This window comes from Molothrus aeneus, chromosome 5, assembly GCF_037042795.1.
Source record: "Molothrus aeneus isolate 106 chromosome 5, BPBGC_Maene_1.0, whole genome shotgun sequence".
Taxonomy (NCBI): Eukaryota; Metazoa; Chordata; class Aves; order Passeriformes; family Icteridae; genus Molothrus; species Molothrus aeneus.
Genome location: NC_089650.1, coordinates 14,041,936 through 14,060,825, shown reverse-complemented (window position 1 = coordinate 14,060,825; position 18,890 = coordinate 14,041,936). Strand labels below are relative to the sequence as shown.

At 36.2% G+C, this 18,890-nt stretch overlaps 1 protein-coding gene across 1 annotated transcript in view; it reads right to left on the bottom strand.

Annotated features, from left to right (window-relative positions):
• The window catches only part of KDM7A (lysine demethylase 7A), a 61,442-nt gene that overhangs the window by 25,370 nt on the left and 17,182 nt on the right, over positions 1–18,890 (bottom strand). The window contains exons 2-7 of the mRNA XM_066549588.1: positions 10,716–10,801; positions 4,555–4,672; positions 3,564–3,724; positions 1,782–1,923; positions 1,336–1,522; positions 328–490 (exon numbers count right to left, since the gene is read on the bottom strand). Coding sequence (XP_066405685.1) covers positions 328–490; positions 1,336–1,522; positions 1,782–1,923; positions 3,564–3,724; positions 4,555–4,672; positions 10,716–10,801 — 857 coding nt within the window. The remainder of the gene's footprint in view (positions 1–327; positions 491–1,335; positions 1,523–1,781; positions 1,924–3,563; positions 3,725–4,554; positions 4,673–10,715; positions 10,802–18,890) is intronic.

Sequence of the window (18,890 nt, the reverse complement as noted above, 5' to 3'; positions counted from 1 at the left end):
AAGAATTCAGTCTGAATACTTAACAAATAGTGAACAATCTGAGTTTATTAATTGGAACTACTTTCCTGATAATCAAAATCAACTTTAATTTGTTGTCTTCTAATTGAGTAACAAATACCCTTTCATTGCCTGATAATTGTTATGACTGTCAGGCAATCTTAAAAGCTAATTACTTGCTTTGAAAATCTGAAGTTCTAATTGTTTTATTATTCTCTTTTATCCAAAATTTTAGAGGATACCAAATGTCGATAACGCAATTATTTTACAATATTCATAATTCCTGGTGATTAAACTTGCTAAGTTCTAATACCAAGAGTAAAGTCTTACCTGTTGGGACAAATAAAGTGTGTCCTTGCTTCACAACACACTTGTAACACTTGTCAACCTTGTCCCCAAAATATACTTCACTCTGGGTGACAGATGAACTCCAGGACTCATAGAGAGCCAAATTTTCATCAGTGGGCTTGATCAAATAGAATATCTTCTCACCCTATTAAACAAATATACCAAACAAATAAATGAATGTTTTCCTAGCGGTACACTACAACCTCAGAGTCACTCCTAATGAAGTAACAGATTGACCTAAATGTAAAGTATTCCATCTTCCCACTATGGCATGTTCAGGCAGTGTCTCACAAATGCAATTCACCAATAGATACAGCATTAAACAGGTGGTGTCTTGTGATTTAAAGGAAGCAAACAAACCAACCAGAATTTTCATGGGAATACAAAAATATCTAGTTTTTATAAACAATTCATGGATATGCACACACCTACCAAAGGAGAAAATGAATGGATGAAACCACTTTGCCTCTTCTATGATGTACACATGGTCAGATTTGTGAGAATAAAAAATTGATTATGCCAATGATTTTCATTCAATTATTTTTTCCTGCTAAAACCTCACTATATCACCCACAGGTCTACTGAAGTGATCAGTCAACCAATTACAGTCTACAAGTTATGCTAAAATAAAAGCATAAAAATGCAACACCAGAGATTAGTAATTCACTTTTAACCTCCTCTCTTAGCATTGCAAGCCCAGGATTTCATGCAGGTGATAATGCCACAACAGAAGGCTGCACACTGAGTAACTTTTGTTTCACATAGTCAAAGACATCCAGGGGCTGGCTGGGCACTGGAACCAGCTGCCCAGGGCAGTGGGCACAGCACCAAGCCTGACAGAGCTCAAGAAGTGTTTGGACAATGCTCTCAGGCACATGGTGTGACTCTTAGGCTGTCCTAAGCAGGGCCAGGAGTTGGACTTGATGATCCTCATGGGTTCCTTCCAACAGAGCATATTCTGTGATTCTGTAAATCAAGCAGCATTCATACCCAGAGAACGTGGTACCAAACTGATGTTCCTCCAAAATCAATATGAAAATCTGTGTAGCTGTCCTGGACACCCATTAAGCAATACTTCTGAACAAAAGGCTTAGGGAAGACAGAATCATCTGGCCAATAATTTTCCACCCATGAAAGCTTTCTGGCAATGTCTGGTACTTCCACTAATTCAGACATCCTTTTAAGACACAAACAAACAAAAAAGATCTGTTAATATAAGCAGGAGTAAGCACACCTCTTTTTAAATGACAGCTTCCTACAAAGACATTACTTATGAACTAATAAATATGTTTTATACCCACATTACATGACAGTGGCTGTCTACATAAAATACACCTCCTCCTGTCTTTCCCAGTACAGGCATTATATTCCTACACATATTGTTCAGCTTAGTGAAAACCACTTCCTACATTCAAGGAATTGAAGTCAATACTCACTTTGTGTCCGAGAATTCCAGGCTGATCACATTCAATACTTTGGGTCGGTCAGGATTTGTGAAGTATTTAATGTAATTATGGAGCTTCATTTTACTGTCTGCTTGTCTTGCTACATCTATGACATCTATTACTTTGTCACCACCTGTGAAAAACAGGATGACCTTCTTAAGGCTATCACAGATAAAAGATATTTCAGGAATTTAAGAGAAAATTACCTTTTTTCCAGTCTTTATCAAAACATTTCTGCAGCAAAACTCTACTACTATCATTATTCTCTTGGAAGAGAGACAGATCAGCATAAACCAACTTTTTATTAGGTTTAACTTTAATTACTATAATCAGCCAAGGACAGAACTGAAAACACTCTAAAAATAAATTCTCTTTCCTGTGGTTAACCAAAAAGAAAGAGTAGTATAGCATGGCTGCATCTGCATTTAAAAAAAATGGGTTTATGGCTGCAATTGCAAAGAGTAGCATGGAGAAAGTTATCAGGACAGATCTCTTCCTCACTTTTCCTATCAAGCATCACCAACCCCCCACCTTCCTTACATACATGCACAACTTGCAAGCCCACAGTACTTTCACTGAATAATTATCATGGGTGTGTTTCATTTCTGATGACAACAGAGAGGGGGCTACACACCATGTGTTCTGAAGTGATACATTCAGAGAACTAGACAAGCCAAGAGAAAGGACTAACACCACCACTGTAACAGCAATTGGTTTATATCCTTTTAGTTACACAATGGCCAAATTTGACACAATTTTGGAATGCTGGAAACATGCCTAGATGTACATTATAAACATATTCACTTTAAAACTGTATGTTTGTATCATCTTGATAAGTTCCAGCTGAAATAGTACTTATTCAGTTTTCTTATTTTTAATTTCAATAATAGGAAGGTAAATCTGTGGCATTCCATTTTTTTCCCTGAACTGGAAAACTTGGCAGGTCAGGATGAGACAGTCAAGTTTCTATCTGAATCCAAAGAGGCAGTAATCCAGAAAAAAAGATTCAGAAATATCACCATGATAATTACTCTTTGAGGCAGAACAGACATTTCTATTTATGTTCACAATGGTGACAACACTGCATATTCTGGTGCCTTTGTAAAATATTGATGGACAGAAAACCTACTTTCAGCACACATCATTAGATCAGGTGATCATGAGAACACACTCAGACTGCCAGCTGTACCATGTGTTACAGGAAATGTCCTGCTGCACTTGCCTCAGCCTCTGTCTGTACTGCACACTTACATCAGGCTGGCACAATTACAGACTGGTGAGAGATCTGATAAGAAACAAGTGGTCCTTGGGAAGCCTCTCCTGGCAAAGGATGCCAAGGTAGGAAAATTTCAGGAAGGCCAATATACTGAGTCCAAAACATGAAGTTGTGTCATAGCCTAACCAATGATTAAATTTATTAATCCTAAGAATGAGTCATTCAATTCCCATTATCCTTGGATTACATGTAGCAGAAAAAAACTTTAAAATTCCACATATAGCTTCCCCTGAAATTAACAGGTTTGAAAGCTGAGACACAAGGCTGTAGTCCTATCACACATCTACTAAACAGACACACAGAAAAAAAGGGGGAAGAAAAAACCACTCCAAACCACAGCGTTGATTTTACACTCTCCTAGTCTTGAATTTAGAATAAATATTTAGCACTCTGGAAGCTCTTATAATCATTTAGTATTTAATCATTTAGTATTAGCAAGTATTTATTTTAATTTACAGACAGGATCATTTTACTAAGTACTCCAGAGTGACTCTTACCCACATAGCGTTCCACATCTAAAACAGAGAAAGTTGGTGGAGGAAGTCTGAGTCCCAGACCATCTAATTTAGGAACCATAATGGGAACATCAAACCCATGTTTCTCCAGATATCTTTGTGTTAACTGGCTTCCATGCATTTTCAAAATTACTTCATCAGCACTGGTGGAAAGAAAGGATGGAGTATTAGCAAGAAAAGCATCCACCAAGCACTACTGAAATAAAAAAAGCCTCAGTTTGGGGGAGGACAGACAGGTATGGCTACATCTGAATCAAAAAGAAACACACAGTATTGTTTCATTAAGCATTTAACTAAAAGACCAAGGAAACAACCTCAAAAAGCAAAGAAATTTTTACTGTAATGCATCATCTGGAAACTTGCAGTCTTTCTGTATGACCAAAGAGAGTAAATTAAAAGGATGGGGAAAAGGAATTCCCATAGAAGGCATTAAAGTACATTCTGCTAACAACAACCACCAGCTGCTCTAAAGAATTGTAAGTCATTATGTTTCAGTGAGATAGCCAACCAAATTCAGGAATAAAGTATAATCATGTTTCTCCACTTTTTTCTATAGCATGCAAGAATAGGTAGATTCTACCAGTTCATGTGAATGTTCTATGAAACTGAGAACTACTCCTGAACTAAAGGAATAGACAGGCAATATTCTGACACCAAGGGCACAAATACCCAAAAAACAAACCCAAAAACAAACCAAAAAAAAAAACCCACCACAAAATTCAAAACCTCTCAGACCACCCTGCAGCAATCCCAACAGATAGACCATCCCAGTGCAAAACTTGAACAGCTACTGCATGAAAAAGCAAATGTATCCATCTGAAACAGGGATGCACTGGGAAGTATTCTGAAGAAGGAGGAAGTCATCCCCAACCTTCACAATGTGAAGCAGAGAAATGTTAGTCACTTCCTCTAAGACACACTCAGATGACATTTCACTGTTTTCCCACCGGAGTATGTAAGGAAGGTTCTGTACCTTGGGAAAGAGCGAGCCCGCAGCTGTTTAACAAAGGTCCGTGTTCCAGCCTGCACTGGTTTGGAGCCATCATCTGGCTCTGTGTAGTCATGTCTGTGCCAGTTTCTCCTCTTCTTCACTACAAATTTCAGAAGGATTAAACATGGAATTAGTTAAATCAAATGGCTCAGATTAGCAGTCATCCCATCAGTGACACAGACATGCCTCAATCACATTAAAAAAATAAGGTTTGTTAATCACAGTAATCAGGTGACATTCTACCTATTTCCAACAAATGACATCTGCAAGACACAGTAACTCTGTACTTTTATAGCTCCTTCTATGTGAGAATGTCAGTGCACACTATACATATTTAAGACTCCATATCCAGTCCAACACAAGTAAACAGGTGCAGCCTGAAAGCTGTACAAATCCAAAAAGACTGCTCTAAAACGAACAATCGAATTTTAATTTCTTAAAGCTCAGACTTTTTTTTTAAATAAACAAAAGAATCACACCTCTTGAAAAGCCGGAGACTTCATTTTACATATTCACACAAGGTTACAAGACTTAATCCCGCTGTGCTATGACATCCCATAAACACAGCCATATCCAGTCTGATAATATTACTGCTATTCACTACCATTTCTAGTGCTTATGTTACAGTTACAGTTTTGTGTGCAAACTGTTTTGGGCAGGTGTGACCTTGACAATACACGTAACAAAAGCACTGCACTCCAAAACATACAAATTCTTAACAGTTTGAAGTTTTAATGCACTGCTACAGCATAGTAATACAAAACAAAGTATAAATGAAGTTCTATTACAATTTTGGGAATCTGGAACTGACAATTCAATAGTAGCAAAATTACATTTCTAACTGCTCCTTATACTTAAAGGCCAAGGAAATTGAAACACTAAACATTCTCATAAAAACTTGTTGGGATGATCTCCCTATGACAAATGACAGATATGCAAATGAAAGAAAAGTATGTGTAAAAAAAGTGTATGTACTTTTACAGAATCACAGAATGGTTTGGGGTGGAAGGGACATTAAAGATGATCTAGTTACAACATTGTGGCATGAACAGGGACACCTTCCACTATCCCAGACTGCTCAAGGCTCCATCCAACCTGGCCTTGAACACTTCCAAGATGAGACATCCACCACTTCTCTGGGCAACCTGTGCCAGTGTTTTACCAATCTCACAGTAAAGAATATCTTCTTTAATCTAAATCTCTCCTCTTTCAGCTTAAAGCCATCACCCATTGTCCTATCACTAAAGACCTCAGTAAAAATTCATCTTATTTCTTACAAGCCCCCTTTACATATTGGAAAGTTATTCTATAAAACATAGTAAGCTGTATGTAGCCTCCCCATTTGAATTTTTTGACCTTGAGTGAAGGAGAGGACAAAGTGACTTATGATATTGTGGTTAACTCAACTGCCTCTCTTCCAATTTTCATAATTTCATAACAAATCATTTCATAATGGTTATTTCATTGATTTGGCTTCCTCAACCACTCATTTTTCATCTCCATTTATAAAGAGCACAAGCTTACAGCCTTGAATGGAAGCCCTTGGTTCTATCATCTCTTTGTTAGTAACTGCTCTTTGGAGCACTTCCCCTCTGTACAAATAAATCTCTATTTCTCATCCTCAAACTCTCTACAGGCTGAGAAGCCCTGTTAAATTATCAAGAAATGCCTCTGCAAAAGGGACCACCATCTTACCATTTGGGAAACAAACTCCAGGAGTGCTGAACTTCCTACCTTTATCACTTACTGTACTAACAAACACTAAAGGTCCTGTAATTTTAAGGCTGCATTTCAGTTTTTCCTTAAAAAGCCAAATTCTGCTCCACAGCTAGACAGCTGCTACTGGAAGACTGCCCCAAGAAGATTTACTGACACCAGATCTATAATTTAACCACTAATATTAAACAGAAATTTAGTTGCATAAGCTCAGGAAATTCAGAAGAGGAAAAAGCTAATGTTATTTGTCAACACAAATAGTGTTTTACAGTTGTCTGCCAAACAGCCTGAAATACAACATCCAGCAAAACCACTGCATTAATACAAATTTTAAGTTCATAGCAGAGCTCATTCTTAAATTCACTAAAACATGATGCACCCAAAATGTAAAAAAGCACTAGCAATACTGAAGACACAGTTCACTGTAATAGGAAGCTGAGGATGTATCAGGAAGGGCAAAATAGTTTCTAAAAAAAAAAAAAAACAAAAAACCAAAAACAAAAGAAACAAACAAAAAAAACCCCAAAAACAACAAAAAAACCCCAACTTGCTGCTTCTCTAAATAAAACAGTTGGTTATACAGGAATAATGGACATTTATAGTCATTACACATAAGAGGGAATAATTCCTATTGGTGTGCTGTTTCCCACAGATATGACAACATGGACCCTTTAGATGACTTTTAAGACAATAAACTGACATTTATAGATCTTTGCTAACCTGAAAACCAGTGCTGCTTAATGAGCCAGCTATCCAAATACTGTAAAACTTCATAAATAATGAAGACAGGTTTATTAAGTTTTCAAAGCTATTTTCCAGTTATAAATAATAATACAAGAAATTAGTGGCTAATACTAATTTTCAACAGAGTAGTTTCCCATAAATTCACTGCTGTTACAACAGCTCATTAAAATTGCAAGATGATACAGCTGCTTAAGAGATTTTATAGCACAGACACACTTTTTAAAGTCTGTCTTTGCAACACTTACAAATCAGAAAATAAAATCATTCTTTTGCTAGTACTTGGCAATGTACATTATCCTTTCATAAGAGAACACTGAAGAAGAGGAAACAGTAATGAAAACTTCCTCTGCTTACCTATCCCTTCATTCTAGAGTTTTTAACCCCTTAAGACATTACAGAAACAACTGCAAAATAAAAACATTTTAACTGAATGGATCCTAATGTTCAAATTAAGGAAGATGTCAGGGTTCACCTTTGGTGTTTATAAAAATTGAGGTAAAACCTGCTGTGATAACACTAAGAACTACACAAGACAGTTGCAGGGAGGGTGAGAAAAAGAGTGTGCTGGAAGTTTTCATGAAAATTAAGCAGAAAGATTACTTTTCCTTTTTCTTTAATTACATCCCTCCTACACTCAAAACAATGGGCCAGTAACTCTACTTAGGCAAACACTCCTCCCTGCCTTCTCCCACTACTGGACTGCTTCCCACAGAGATCACCAGCTGCTAGACTTCAAATGGAGACCATCAAGAGGTGTACACATGTACCATGAGGCCCCAGGTCCTGGAAGGGGTACTGGAGATTCCCAGTGGCCAAAAAGGCAAGAGAAATCTTGGCACAGGAATACTGCAAGATTTTAAGGAGCAGACAGTAAATCACAGAATACCCTGCTAAGGCCTGGTTCATCATCTCTTTCTCAGCTCAGACCAAGCACAGGCATTAATACCAGAAACAAAAAGTTACTGGTTGGAGGGTAGTTACAGAACTGAGAAGGCAAAACCAGATAAACAAAGTGATGTCCTGGCAGCTGCAGTCTTATTAGCATTTACTGAACGTCGGGCTTTCTCAAAGCTCTGGACACCACAAGCTGGTGATACAGCTGACTCACAGCATTCATGCAAATAGAGCATTTTTAGACTTGAGAATCACTGAGAAAACTTTGAAATTAACAAATGAATATGAATATTCTTAATCAAAGAATCTAAAAAAAACCAACCCTGCACTGTCTATTACTATTTTTTTAAAAAATTCTCTTTTTAAATTCCTTAAATTTTTAGGATTCATTATTTAGCATTTTATATACATGGCTGCTTGCTAAAGGTCTTCTAGAATTGTCCTTTTGAATCACGAAGAGGATTTTTTTTCTTGAATACATGGAGAAATCTATTTATTCATTTCATCTTTCCATCTAACTATGCAGTAGCTTGCTTTTCATTACTGGAACTTTTATACAATTCATTTTGTAGGACACTGAAAGTAGCCACCTATTTGTACTGTAAAGCATGTGTTTCTTGTGTATTTTAAATAAATTTTTTTGCACTATCTCTTTTGATTACATATTCCGTTGAAACCACAAATATGCTTGCCCTCTTCAACAGCTGAATTTTTGTATCTTAAAACTCTTTGGCAAAGTGATTTTAGAATATGAAGCTGTAAATTAAAATGCTTTTTTTTACTTACATACATAATTTCATATGACTGAAGTACTCTGGAACATTTCTGCATTACCTGAAGTCATGAGACATTATCAGTCTCTTTAAAAAACTGAAGGAAGCAGGGCCCAAACCACAAACTACCATAGATTTGATTCTGACAGCTGAGAACAATTAATGAAATTCAATGTGAAGACATATTTCATTATATCACCTCTGTCTGGGTTGGTAACTGACATGTCTGAAGTTTCTACTAAATCTAGATGATCTACACACTTGAGGCAATATGAAATAACAAGGATAATTTTTACCACAGATTCTTGTCTTTTTGAAAAGACTTCCAAAACAAAAATCCTTCTTATCTCACTGTCTAATTGCTGCAGGTGAGACAGCACTTACATTACAGGAAAGGTTATTTACAGGCATCAGGGTGAAGCAGACTAGTCCTCACTAATAAAGAAAAGAAGTTTCACATTTACTAGTTTATTATTTTGAAAAGTCTGATATTATCTCTTGTCTACTCCTCTTCCGAGTCCCTCTATTCCACAGGAAAAAAAAAAAAAAAGAGACAGAAGTTAAGGAAAAAAATGGCTGTTGTTTGTATTCTGATTTATAAGACAAACAGATTTTGAACTGAAAATGACCACTAGAGTACTAAAAACTACAAGCACATAAACCAGCATTTATCTTACCTTTTAGCTGACAGACCATATTACAGAAGATACATATCATGCAACATGTATTAATTATATCAGCTATTGATGCTTAATCACTTTGTTCATAGTCCACAAAACTATCACTGAGGGTGGTTTTAAACTTATTTTTAAATGTAAAGTAAATAGTATTTTCAGATTTGAAAATATTATTTAAGTCAGCATTAACTATAAAACATTATTACATGGTGTCTTCAAGAGGAAAACCAAACAAAACCAAAAAACAACCAAAAAAAATCTCCAAATAAACAAAAAACAACAACAACAACAAAAAAAAAAAAAAAACCAAAAAAACCCCAAACCAAAATCACAACAAACAATAAAACCTACAAACAAACCCGCATTAGAAAACACAGATGACCATGGCTCAGTGCTTGGAGGGTGATAACACATTGCTTATAAATACTTTTCAGGTCTGAACACAGGAATTTAATTCATGGTTGGAAAAGAATTTTTTTTTAAAATATTTTTTACAACCCTGTTTCCATTTGAGAAGGGGAGACATGGAGGAAAATCTAAAAGAGTTGGATAAAGCAGTATCCTTTCAGTAGTTAGCAAAAGAAAATCTGTTCCATTTTTCCGCTGCAGATCTCTACAGCAAATTTATCTACTGAAAGTAGAACCCAAGAAATGTCTCTTGTTACTCTGTTTCAGACTCTTCTGGCGATTCATTTTGACCCTGGTGGAACCTTGTTTATAAATCAGAAACCTGAGATTTGGAACCGTGTAACTTTTAAAGACATAAATGGGGGGAAACAATAACATCAAAAACAACAAAAAAGCACAAACAAACACCATTCACAGGATGTTCATATTCTGCTGTCACTGTTGAAAAGTTGTGTTTGACTGTTGTAGCATATAGCCTACAACCATCAAGAAAGGAAAGACACCTAACTTGTACGTTTTTTCCAAGTTGCCTTCCTAGGTATTTATCAGAATTTGGATAATTAAAATATAGGACCTTTGAAACCATCTTTTTGTATTTTCCTTTTTTTTTTTAAATTATGATTCCCTAATTTTCATTTTCTCACTTTCTGCCAAGTCCAGATTGTTTTCTACTTACCCTGTGCACTTTGATTTCTCCAATCTATAGCTGGGCCTTATATTATATTCTATCTGCATCTCCACACCAGGGAACATTTCAAGATGGTTTGTTTGTTTTGCAGGGTTTTAATCAGCTCAGAGTTAGTCATGCAGAACCAGTGCCTTCTAAATAATCAAACTCATCTTGAATATTCTTCTGAACACTCCTTTGCAGTTGTATATGGGAAGAAAACAATCTGAGGTGTAAGATGAAATTTGAATAACCCATACTTACTTAGAGAAGGTCCATGGAGAATTGCACAGTTGGGACAATGGTATAGATCAATGTCAACAGCATGGTGCTCCTCTACCCCAACGCAGCTGGAATAATATTTTTTACATGTTAATGAGAATGCACACAGGGTTTACTTTTCAAGCTAAAAAATAATTTAATCTTAGGTTTTTATTAAAATGTGCTTACTCTACAAAATTATAATGAGATACCAGATTATCTCCACTACTGGGCTGCCACATAAATTTTGAGTTATAATTTATCACTGAACAGAGAATGCCATTTTAAAAAATCATAAACAGGAAACAAGAATCAAATTCCTTTAGAAAGGAGCAATTCCACAATATATACACCATTACCCCCCCAAAACCTTGATCCTAATTACAGGAAGCAGTTTTTATAAAATCATTCAAGCAATTTTCCTCACAGAAGCTACGAGTTAAAAAAAAAACCAAAAACAAAAACAACTGAGGTTTATGTGCTGTTAAATTATAGAAGATATAATGGATATTTTCCTTATCTTTCTTTTTCTTTCTGCAAAAATCATGTAACTGACTCCTACCTCCTAAGACAAATTAATGAAGAATACTTTCATGTTATTCTTGAAATCTTTACAATAGAACTGGATTCATAAACTACAGAAGTGACCACATAAATAACTTAAAGGAACTGGTTTTGGTTTAAAATAGCAGCAAGTATTTTAAAGAGTGCTTGAGAGATGTAATGTTTTCTCAGTGCATATTTTTTTCTAGATAAAACAGTCAAAATGTGATGAAAAGCAAAATTTTTACAACAGTCATGACAAAGCATCTACTCTGCTGATACCTAAACAAGAAAATGTTAAAGTCAATTAAATACATTTTGTTAGAAGCTGAAACACTAGAGGTTAATTGGAGAACATGTGCTGTTGCACAAAGTTCTTAAGGAAAAAAAACAAGTAATCCCTGCTTGCTGGTCTGAATCCTGGCAGAGTTCTTCATTCTGTGAAAAGTTCACTGACGCTTACAAAACTGCTGACTTTACAGTTAATACAGAAAAACAGAGTACAACCCTGAACATTTACACCAAAATGAGGTACGTACACTCAATGCACTCTAGTAACACAAGAACTGGAACAGTGCCCCAGTCACGTAACCCATTCCGTATCAACTGTAATGAGTGCTTATACACTGAAGCTTTGAAATGATCCAGCTACACAAAGCCTTTTCCTCAGCAGCCTTGTGCCAAAATGCTGACACGCTCCAGCAAGTGTCAGTACATGCTGCCAAAACAATACAAGAAACAGTCTAGCACTGAAAGCACAATGAGCAAATCCAATCTGAAACTGAAGAGCATCTCCCATGTAACCATCAATGGAAAGTGCATTCTGAGATCCCCCTAAATATTCAGCTACTTCTACTTCCCCATTCCCTACATACCACATGAAATCCAGAAATTATTTTGCTCTTTTTATATGCATACTATTTTAAAATCTAAATACAAAACTCAGCTGCCATAGTTCATCGCAATCCTTGCAATATTTAGCATCTGCTTTAAGACCACAGCTACAAGAATCATTGTTACATGAAAATTCAGCTGACATATAAACAAAAAGGAAGGCAGAATCAGTCTTTAAAAATGCATGTCCCATTTCCTTCTGCTTGTGTTCTCTGTCTTTTTATAGAATATATGAATGACTCATAATCCTATGCATTGTAAGAAAATTGTTTTAAAATGTACATTCTAAAAGCCCCAAATCAGAAGGCTGGTTTTATACATCTTTAGGAATCTCATTATTTTAGCTAAATTTCTAATTTTTGAACAGCTAAAGATATTTATGTTGAATTGTATCTCGATCAAATTTGCACTTCATTTATTCCCTTCCCTTTTTCTTGGTGTTTATCTGATACATTCATCATCATTCCAATCAGATTATCTTGCCAACATAAGAAATTTGCATAAAAATATCATAAAAATAGCTTTGACAACTATTTGTCCTATTCTGTTTAAGAATCTTAATTCTATTGTCTCTTATCAAATGTTACAGATAACAGAATTTCTGCTTTATTTTCAGGCTTAGTACTAATGATTAACTCCATAACCTTTCATGAAGGCACATGGGATTTTGTGTACAGAGAATGGAATGGTATTATAATGTCTGGAACAGCCATTCAATAGGGGAAGCAAACATTTTCAGTCTACTATTTATCCCATAAACTCAGCACTGGAAACACAAAACACTAAGTGAGATCATGGAAGCGAATCCAGCAGCAGATGCCTGACTGAAGCAAAGGGCAAGCGAGGTGCCAGCACCTGCAGGAACAAGCACTGCCAAGGATGCCACAGAGCACATCAATCACACACAGCACCATTACAAGTCACTTCCCCGTGTCCCTTTCTCCAACATACACAGATGAATCTGACATTAATCACTCTGGCTACTAGCAAGCAATCAATTACTGTGGCAAATGTAACTTCAGACCTCACGCATCAAAACAAGGTCACCAAGAGGTAGCAGAGAGCCTGGAAAACATTAACATACTCAAACACTGCAACTCCCAATCTACTGATGTTTTCCTGTATGAAATATTATTACCCTTCACCTTGCAATCAACCCAATCCATTTGGGTTGGAATGTCTTGAGTATATATTACCTAGCTTCTGAATTGCTCATCTCCTACAGGGAGGTCACAGACTAATCCTCAGGAACAGTGGAAAGCTTACAGTATCAAACAATAAAATACAATAATACTAATTAAAAAAACCAAAAACAGCCATACAAGACTATTCAAAAATACACCTTTTATTCTGTTCATGAAGGTGAAAAGGTTAACCAGGCCCAATTTCACTTGCAATGCTCTAGAAGGAATAGCAAGGTAGAAAAAAGTTAGTTAAAAGTACATTCCATTACATCAGTCTCAGAGTGGTCAGACACTCCAAACTTCCCATGGTATCTAGCATCAAGGGAAGGTCAGTAAGAGGTAGCAGAAGATTTGGGAAGTGGAAAGTTTTTTCACACACAAGAACATGCTCATCCCTGGCATCTGAAGAAATCCCCTGCTACTAAAATTCTGAGGAACGCATTCTCCCAACTTAAGTCTCTCTAGAAGGTGCATGTGCATGCTTTTGATTTAGCCTCAGCTTTCCATTTGATCATTACATTTGTAGCTATGTAAATGCAGCAAGTGTAAATCAAAAACAATCAGAAGAGGACTCCAACATCTGGCAAGTACCAGTAGACCCCTTCTTTTCAATAAAGGGCAAATAAGGATTCTTTCACAGTGCAGGGGGAAGTCCAGCACAGGCTATTCTCTTCTTCAGTATTGTTATTAATTTAGACTTTAAGAGATGGGTACTGATAATTCAGAATGACAAATTAAACAACCATTTCACAATTATGCTGGAATGTCTTGTACAAGGAGTTTGCAGAAGTCCAGGATGGTTACAGGAAGTTTTATCCCTGGAGACTGCATGGCTGTACATTGTGAGCCACCCAAGGCACCTGGCACATCTCCCCTACAGCAGCACAGTGTGAATAAATATTGGATCCGTGTCAGTCACCACACAGGCTGCTGCACCTTCTGCATCCAATACCTGCTTGCTCTCAACACAGCCGGGCTTTTCTCTTCCCTGCTTCTGATATTATCAATCATTTTTAGAGATTGCTTAACTGCCTTTGCAAGCATGACTGAAAGAATCCTTTAAAAAAAAAAATCCAAAGCACTCTTGATCAAAAGCCTTATTTTCAGTGTTCTTAAGGGTATATGACTATTTAAAAAACTAATTTATTAAAACAAGTAGTACATGTACCCTATCATTATACAAAATGCCCAGTGTAAAAGGGAATGCTTACATAAAAAAGCACTCAATGACTCAAGTAATTTCTTGACTTGACTAAAGTCAAGAAATGAGCACAGTGTGGACGCCCATTTTCCTAGTTTGATTCCTAGATTAAGCCAGGAAGATAGTCCTACTAGGAATATTCCAAGACTTCTGTATATGAGGCATACTGAGAATAAAATCTTGAAAATTGAGAGATGCAAGCAATTCTCAATGATCTAATAAAAGGACAGAAAACAGAGGGATCACCATCAACAGAAGAAGAGCTAATTTGTTAAGAAGCTGGGTTGTACATGGGCTATCATCCTCTTGGATACCCCCTTCTGTTCCCTCCCCCTACTGCTTCAATTCTATAAGGTCCTTTTCCACCTTTCAGCAGCATGTGCAAAACAATTGAACAGGCTCATCTTTCTAGATGCACTTGGACTTTTTAGGAAGTCTCCCACAACAGCTTCCACCCCTCTCCACACCAGCACCATACTTTGCACCTACTAAGCTTCACCTAGCAGATGAGGAAACAGGGCAGGCCATCACAGGCATGTCTAATATTACTTCAATGGATATTGTTGGATAGATATTATTTTACAATTAGATGTTGATTTACAGCTCAAAACTAAGCCATTTTTTTAAAGTTTCTTATTTATTGGGACACATGAAGTTCAGGCCCCAAGATCTCTTGGTTTTCCAGTGTCTAACCTGAACAATCTGACTTTTTTGTGGTCACTGTGCAGCAAAAATGCAGGTTAGGGGCTCTTGCCAGTATGTTTAGTTAAGCACAAACCCTTGCATCTTTTCCAAGCTAAAAAATTACTAAAAATTACATTTTGCAAAATCCCCTTATATCCTCCATGAATAAACACTGTGGACAACCTTCTCCTTTCTGTACCATCCTTTCTCATTCTGAGCAAGAACTCAGCACGTCCTTGTCCACCCTTGCATCAGCACCCACAACCTTTCCCTGATGTGCCTCAGTGAGCACTCCAGGCTTTATCTATAAAAGGAGGGAAAAAGCACAGGTCTTGACATCCAGTAGGAAAAAAATAGGAAAAGAACAAAAAAGAGTGGAAAAATACTAGGGGTATTAAAGCATGTTCCTGTCACCAAGAACACAGGGCTATAGACAATTACTAGGGGTATAGGCATGTTTCCTATTATCTGCCAGAGCAGATGGCCAAAATCCTTTTTCAATTTCCAGTCATCCACAGAGCAGCCAAGATACAGAGATACAGAGTCTCTGCCGGGTCGTAACACTGATGAGGACAGGAACAAGGCAATGCCGGAGGTAGCAAAGAGTCATTACTAACAGGACAGCCTTAATTGTCCCAAAACCGAAGCCACTACTGCAGGGTACAGTTTCTCACTGCATTTAACTGAACATTGCTGCTGCTGCTGCAAAAAGGTCCCACCCTCCTTCCTCCAAAGTGCCTGACCATGGGCTTCCATTGTTTCTCTCACCAGATCTAAACCATCAGGCAGCCACATGACAAGTCAGTTCAATAAGCTGATCCAAAAAGAAAAAAACTGCCACTCAACTCACTTTTTCAGATAGGTTTTAGAAAGCTTGACAGTAAGATTCCATAAATAAAAAATAAAATTATACACGTTTCACTTATATGCAGTTACTTAACAAACCTATAACAATGTTATTTTCAAGAAGACACATGAAAGAAAATATTCTGTTACTTCCTCTCTACTTTGTCTTTCTAAAAATGATTGCTAAACAAGGAGATGACTGTTTAGCAATCTTATGCTGTTAATACACCTTTTACTATCAAGCCTTAATATTGAATATTGAATTTCAAATCAAAAAAAACCCCAAAGATGAGAGCTATTTCTATTAATATACTGAGCAAGCATTATAGCAAACTTTTCATTTTACCTGTAACAAGGTCTGCACTTGCTACTTTCAGTCCTAATCTGTTTGAGCATAACAAACCAAAAAAACCTATTGTAATTATTGCCAAAATTAGTTAGTGAGCTTGCAAGTTATGCAAACATTAGCTTCTCCTACTCCATTCCAAGAATGCAAATAAAAATATAGGGTAGGAAGTCTGTCTGGCAGATTTTAAGTTAAATGACTAACCAGAATTCCTTAAGCCTATGCTTTCCAAGTAGGAAAAGGATGCCAAGGCAGTATTTACAGGTTAAAACAATGGAAGTACTGAAGATATCACTGGCACAACCAGCCACATCTGCCACTTGTTATGGGACAATATTAAAATGCTTAATTAGGAAGAGAAAGACAAAGTCAGTGTCACAATACTATGGACAGACTCCATACCATCCCATAGCACAAGAACAGATGAAAAAATGAAGTTTATTTGAAGAAGAGTTTAAAACTTAATATAAATGTTGCGAGTTTTTAAAACCTGGACCTTAGGCTAGATAGATTTCCCCTCCAGCTCCACTCTTCAAAATGCATACAGTTACACCAAAGAAAACAAAACAGACCAAAAGAAGCCACAAAGCAACACGAGAAAGCTGGTGTTTCTTTCCATTATCTCTTTATCTTACCATGATAAGCATGGTAATAGTTTTAGAATCACAATAAACTTACAAGGATTTATTTCAGGAATGAAATAATTTTTGAAAGTGACAAACTTCTATACACTAGATACTGAATTACTGCTTTAAATTACAAAAAAAAACCCCACATAAAAATATTTGAGGTTTTGCTTTTTCCATATTTGCTTTGCAAAACAAAATTCCTTTTAAAAGGGAGCAACTGATATCAGACACAATACAAAAAACATGCAAAACTGTACTTTAAAATTGTTTATAAAATAGCAGTTATTCTGTTTTTCTTTCTGTAGAAAACTTCCCCTAAGTTAGCCATTTTCTCCAAGGGAAAAAAAAATCAAACAAAAACAGAACAAAAACAAACCAAAACCACCAAACAACCAACCCACAATGTTTTAAGATATGTACAGGATATGTGGATGTTGGCCCAACAGCTTACCTAGTTTTTGTACACATTCACTCACACACATTCCACCAAGTTCTTAACTAAAGAAAAATGACATGTAAGGCCAACTCTTAAAATACCTAAAAATATACTAACTTATTAAATATTGCATCATCCTTCAACACAGGTAAGAATCCCAAGAAAAATAATGCTGCATGCCATAATATTCAAAAACCTCTGACCTTTGACTGCTCAGACATATCTGTTCTGATACTTCCAAAGTCCTAAGAGGCCTTGGTCTACTTATGATTAACCATCAAATTGCACATTAAAAATGTTAATGTTCATTACGTAGGTTTAGACTTCCCTAATGTAATTCAACCCTACTGCTTTTAAATTATGTAATATTTCTCTGAAATGAGGTATTGCAGTCACACAAACATGCAGACAGGTATATGCTCTATTTCGAATTCTAAAGGACCTTCCAAAGGTTCAGACTTCCTGCACCTTCTGAAATAAAACGCCAAGTTTGATAGTGATGCTAGTGTTGTCCTTTCAGAAAACACTTTTAATGGCAATACTCTTGCACATTTTTCTACTGAGAAAGAAAATCAGTATAATTCTTTCTCAAGCAACAGTGCTTTTCACTCCCTCAAAGCCCAGAGGTTAAAATAAATAAAATCAGTATGTGATACCTTGTCAACGAAAGCTTAATTCTAAAGAATAGATTCTGAAATGTAGAAACCTAATAGGAAAATTATGGTCAATGGAAGAAAGCTATTGAGTTACATAATGAAACAGATTCAGTTACAAATACAACAAACACCTTCTACCTGCATTGAGAAAGTAGCCACATAATCTACATCATCACCATGTTACCTTATGTAAGGTAATAAATGTACATTATTTGTAAACTGACTCCTCCATTCCACAATTCCAGTCCAGTCTGAAAACAAACTAGTATGGTTTTGAAACTCAACACAATTTCTTCCAAGATCTGTTTTTTAAGTAAAGTTCAATTTATTGAAATTGCTACAATGAAGGTAAGAGAGAGTTATTACTTTTAGAAAATACTTTGACAACAGAATATTTGGCATAATCAACATGTTCTTATTTCTAATCATTGGTGAAAAGATTGCGTGGAAAGCTGATTTTCCAGACAAGCATTTCATGTAACAATTAGGAATTTAAGCAAAATGAAGTCAAATGACTGTTCAAACTGAAGTCAAATAATTACATGCTCAGAAAATCCAAACAGTTTTTTGTGCAAAAATATACACTGAAGTCAAACAACCTTTTCACTACAATGTATGACTTCCTGGAAGAGACACACGTTCCAGGTTAATCCATAATGGCAGCCACCATCATGTATTTTGTGTAGCAGCTTTATGAGAAGTTACTTTTCCTGATAGAGCCAAGTTAACATTACTGAAATACTTTTGATGTACTCCTTC